Genomic DNA, 5,618 nt, shown 5'->3' with positions numbered 1-5,618 from the left:
ATCTGTGTGTGATTATTTCTTTGAAGCTCAGGAGAAAGCAATCGATGTTGAGAATGTGCCTCCTGTCATCTCAACGCCACATCACTACCTCATCAGCATCTATCGGGATAAAATCTTCTTTGTGTCTGTCATACAGACAGAAGTGCCACCACTCTTTGTAATTGAATTTCTACACCGAGTAGCAGATACTTTCCAGGTCTGTCGCCATTAAATAATTTTAAAATTGAAATAATTCCAAGGGAATTTTTGTATAAACTTCCCTTAAAGAAGGGTAGTAAACCCTCCTGTCAGTAACTTTTCCCTTTGCGATTTTTAAGTCAAGCACTGGTTTATAGAGTACAAAGGAAAAGACAGTGTATTTTGTGTATTCATTTGATTCATAGAGAGCAGTGCATATGCACTAAAACCCAAATCCCACTTTGTAAATGCTGTCTTTTTTCTGTAAGCTGTTGTACTGTCCATGTTAGATGGACAAGAAGGAGCATGCGGTCATGAAGCACTCTGTAGGGAGGAAAGAGATGCGAAGTGTGAGTCAGTTTTCAACCTATTTCACAGATACTGTAAATAAAGGAACCTCTGTGAAGATTAGACATTGCCAAAAGATAGGTTCCTTATTTTACAAAAGTCTTCTAACTGAAGATGTGTTAATGTTCACAAGCAGGAGAACCTTTGGGACATACATACGAGTAAACCAGATTACATTAATTTCACTGTTCACGCTGTCTTTATTTCTAATTAGATGATAAACGTAACCTTAACATATGATGCAATCAGACTGTAGAAGTAGCTAGTCACTTTAGGCACTAAAATTCCCTGATATATTGGAGGGTTTCTGTAAGCAAAAAACCCAAACTTTTGCAAAGCATTTTAACAGGAATAAAAATCCTCTCCTTTGTAATCTCTGATTTGTTTAGGATTACTTCGGCGAATGTTCTGAGACTGCAATTAAGGACAATGTAGTTATTGTGTATGAACTTCTAGAAGAAATGTTAGACAATGGCTTTCCACTGGCAACAGAATCTAACATATTGAAGGAGCTGATTAAGCCTCCCACAATTTTGCGCTCCGTTGTCAACTCCATCACAGGTATGAAAATAAATAATTTTCAGCGGTGACTGGCTGCTTAAAAACAAAGCCCCATCATGCTTCATAGCTAAAAAATAGTGTCATATTGGTGTGAATCCGTAAGGTGAGGCCACCGTCCTGCCACTTGTCACAATTAAGAGTTGAATAAAAGCAACTTCCTCCTTTATTTGCAGTTTATGCCTGGCCCCTTTGATATCCCCAGTGGTGCTGGCTGGTCCAGCCACAGCTGCTGAAGTCCCTCAGGAATAGCAGTTCCCAGCACAGACAGCACGTACTGGAGTCGGGTGCTCTGGGATTGGTGCAGAGCTACCCCAAGCCTTGAATAACTGAGGGGCATTGGAGAAGGTTATGCATTTTATAAGAAATCATTATAGAAAGGTATATAACAGATATCTAATAAATCTTTGCTGGCTGGGAACAGATAGCATGAAGGGAAGCAAATAGCCTGTCCTCAGCCTCCTCCCCGCCCCCACCACCATCAGCATCCATCAAGTTCGGAGCTGGTTTCAGGCTGTTGTAAATGGGTATGTCTTGCACTGACAGAGCCAAATGTCTGTTAGCTGAGCTGGTGGAATCTGCTTGTCTGGCAAGCGGGTGCAAGGGAGGTGCGCCATGAAGTGTCACATGGGGTCAGAGATATGTGAGATGTTTGCCTGTACATTGTGCTAGAGAAGGGTAGTAGGTGGGCTGCAGGGCGACACGGAGGTAGTGCTCGGAGGAGCTGGTCTTTGAGGTAGCACATGTGATTTAATCTTTGAGTCTAAATCTCATCAGTTTTAATTTCTGGTTTTTGGTTGGTTTTTTTTTTAAACGTGGTTTTGGATGGTAGTAGTTACGCTTACAAAAAATATCTATGACGTTAATGGACTAGATGCAGCACTGTAAGGGGAATGACGACTCCTGAAGCCAAGGGTTGCAGCATTAAATCCTCTTGTTGTATTTATTAGAATTCCCTAGGAGCCTAAAGCGCCTGCCCAGGGCGGCCTGCATCTTCTCACTGTCAACAGCTCAGCGTTGAGCAGGCGGGAAACGGCAGCCTGGGAGCTCTTGCCGCCCACCTGGCCTGCCAGCCCAGCCTGTGTAGCGCTGCTGCACCCTGCAAGGCTGCTGAGGGACACCAGGCACGGACACGGCAACTGCTCCCCTTCTGAGATGCGGTGGGAGTGAGGAAGTGGTTGCAACTCCTCCCCTATGTGTTATAGCACCGAGGTGGACTTTAGGGAGGGGTTTTTCTGTGAGAGTTATTTTACTAGCTCAAAAGAATAAAAACTTCTGTTTTCTGGCTGCTAGGAGAGGGCCTACCCAGCAGGTTGGGTAGAAATGATAACTGCTGACTGCCAGCCCCTCAGTGAAGCTGTCTCACGCGGCAGGACACACTACCGCATTCATTGTGCTAAAGGGCACAAGCAGGCGTGAGCTGTGGCCCTGTCCTGAGACCTACTTCTAGCAGAGGGAGTTGTTTACACTATACTGGTATTTCAAGATCAGTCACCTAAGCCCCAGAAGTGATAAGAATTTTTTCTTTTTTCCTTTTTAAAGAATCATGAGTTGCCTTTATAACCAGGTAGCTCAGGAAACTCTCTATCTCACACGGGGTGGTATTAAGAACCAGGAGCCGAGGGTGACAGCAAGGCAGGCAGGGGCAGTGGCATCACTGTTAAGGAGCCCAGAAGTTGAACCAACAGGTCAGGGTCGGGATCAGGATCAGATGATACCAGGGTCTACAGCCCAGTGATTGCTAGGGAAGTCCATCGTGAGGAGACAGGTCAAGCCAGAAAGTCAAGTCTATGGGCCAGGGTCTGGATCGATTTGGCACGTGGCCAGGTGCGGACGTGGCTGTCGTGTTGCTGCAAGGTAGCTCAGATGAGTACCAAGGGTGAGAGCCTCAGCCTAACAGCAGCTCCCAAGCAAAGGGGGTGGGACCTCTCCCTAAGGCTTCTTCCAGGCCTTTCTTCATAACAACTCTTATCAGTAAATCAGCCCTGAAGTCAGCCAGCTAAAACTGTTAGGAGAAGGGGGAAACGTGCTTAAGGCCCTCGCAAGGAGCTGTCATGTCTTGAATTGTAGTGATTAAATCCTTCACAGGATCTAGCCCCACATCTACTCCCAGTCAAACCTCCTGCTGACGGGAGCCCTGCCTTTTGCTGTGCAAAGTGTAGTCTGAAAACCGTTGTCTGGACATGTCCTTAAAGTGCATTCACATCACCTAATGAATGACATTTTAGCGGTCCGGTTTCTAGTCTGCAGTTCTTGGGGGCAAAGCTTGCTTTGATTCTTAATTTTGGCAGTTGAAACCTTCCTCTTGTAATTAATTACCGATTTTGAGTTCCTTTTCATTTTTAAGGCAGTAGTAATGTGGGTGACACACTTCCCACCGGACAGTTGTCAAACATTCCTTGGCGCAGAGCAGGGGTAAAATACACAAACAACGAAGCCTATTTTGATGTCGTTGAAGAAATTGATGCGATTATAGACAAATCAGGTAAGATGCCTTGCCAACTCTTTTTTGTTTGTTGAATGTGTTTACATTTAGCTGCTGATGTTTAGAGAGAATACAGTCCAACCCCTTTTTTGCGTGTGTTTTATATACATGAATCTATATCTTAAATAGAAATACAGAATTTAAAATGACGTGCCCAAATGTATTTCTTCAGTTCATCTTAAAATAGCAATATGCTCCAGGCTGCTTCAAGAACATCCACAAGAAATATTCTGTACTTAGATGTTTTCTCTTTGTATATTGATTATGTCTTAAGAGATATAAATGGAAAAAAATAGTTGAAGTTTTAAATGCGATGAGAAAATTATCTTCCATTGTTCCCGCCAACAGTTTACTGTTGTCCTCGCAGGCCCTCAAATGAGCAAGGCAAAAGCTTTCATTAGCTTTCTTCTGATAGCAAGACAAAACTTGGTGCAAAATAGCTGGACAGTATTGTTCTCCTTATATATAAAACTGGAGCCAGATACTACGAAGCGTAATAATACTCCTTCCTTTTCTGTAAATGAAACATACCATCTTCAAATACAAAAATCTTTAATCTGAGATCTAACTCTGAGGAGGAATCTGATAACTTTTGTGTAAATGTTGCCAGTGCCAAGAAGTAGAAAAAAACTGATCCAAAAAGAGAACTGCTATGCTGTGGACAGGAGCCTGCTCTTTTGCTCGTTATTGGGGCCACCAGTTACTAAAGCTGAAGACTGCATGACAGCATTTTGTGGTGGTATGGGGCAGGGAGCAAATCTCTGGTTTCTTCATTCAGTGCTGCTGTTGTAGCAGTAGTCAATGTTGGTTTGGTTCCATACACCAATTCGACAAACGCTTTGGCCACCGTTGAACTGAATAGTCATGAATAGCTATTGTGCAGCTCTTACTCTTGCCATCTTGAAACTAAAAGAAGGTGGCAGTCACGGTCAGAACACCCTGACGGCTGTGTTACTCTCCTAGCTCAACAGGATTCCCCAGAGTAGTATGAGTGCTTAGTCTGAGGAGTTATAATCAAGACCGTGTTTGTATTTCTGTATGTATTTCAAGTCCCATCAGTGTCCACTGAGTGTTTAAATTTCCTACTGAGGATCCACTGCAGTAGTCATAGCTACTCTTTTCTGCTCTGATCCCTTGGGGACTAGCAATGCAAGAATCTTCCTTCCTAACCTTCACTAGGACTAAGAAGTAGGTAAGATTGCGCCCCTAGAATAGGGATGTTAACCACATCCCTATGAAATCAAGGTAACTGCTTTCATCCGAAACAGGATCCCCTCTTTTCAGGCAAAGTATTAGCCCACGGTTTCTCCTTCCCCGTGACTAGATCAGCAGTAGTTTCTATTATATCTTCCAAATAACTTCTAAAATAACCTTTGCTTGTAGGGCTAATTAGTCCAGAGTCCTGCTCGTGCCTTTCTGTCCTTATAGGGCATTTAAGGAAATGAGCCTTTCCTGGGTAAGATGCTTGGCATTCTTGCTTTGGGGTTGTTGGGGTTTTTTTTGCTATAGATTTATTTGACATCAAGATGAATATGTAATCCCGCTGTTAAACAAGCCATGCTTGTGAAAACCAAGGTTATCTGGAGCCTTATAGCACAAACGTACTGTGTTTTGATGTTGACTGTTTCGATGTGCTTCGACTTCCCTGCACCACTACACAACTTGCTAATTTTCTGGGGACAGGGATGAAAGAAAGGAAGATTCAGAGCTTGCATATTCTGAAATTCTTATTTGCTCATTGCTGGCAACCAGTTCAAGCACATCCAGTACAAGTCCTGTGTAACAGCTGGCACAAGTATAATTAGCTGATTGGGACAAGCTGTTTGCTCTGGCTCATGTATTTTAGCAAGCTGCCCAGGCCACAGGTAACTGGAATGACCTTTCCTATCTCTGCTTGGCGTGTTCTTGAGTGTTGTGCAAATGTCATCTGTGCCCTCTAGCTGCACTTCGCCATGTTTGTTAGGCCCTTGATAATAATGTTAAGTCAAGTGTCTTTTTTTTTTTTTTTCCACCGCAGGTTCCACAGTCTTTGCAGAAATCCAAGGTGTTA

General features: G+C 43.5%; 1 protein-coding gene across 1 annotated transcript in view; it reads left to right on the top strand.

Annotated features, from left to right (window-relative positions):
* Positions 1 to 5,618, top strand: part of AP3M1 (adaptor-related protein complex 3, mu 1 subunit) — a 25,620-nt gene that overhangs the window by 13,883 nt on the left and 6,119 nt on the right. The window contains 5 exon segments of the mRNA XM_009322484.1: positions 7 to 196; positions 915 to 1,086; positions 3,431 to 3,568; positions 5,586 to 5,616; position 5,618. The exon segment at position 5,618 is cut by the window's right edge and continues 42 nt beyond it. Coding sequence (XP_009320759.1) covers positions 7 to 196; positions 915 to 1,086; positions 3,431 to 3,568; positions 5,586 to 5,616; position 5,618 — 532 coding nt within the window.

Source organism: Pygoscelis adeliae, unplaced genomic scaffold, assembly GCF_000699105.1.
Source record: "Pygoscelis adeliae isolate BGI_AS28 unplaced genomic scaffold, ASM69910v1 Scaffold244, whole genome shotgun sequence".
Lineage (NCBI taxonomy): Eukaryota > Metazoa > Chordata > Aves > Sphenisciformes > Spheniscidae > Pygoscelis > Pygoscelis adeliae.
This window is presented reverse-complemented; position numbering and strand designations above follow the sequence as displayed.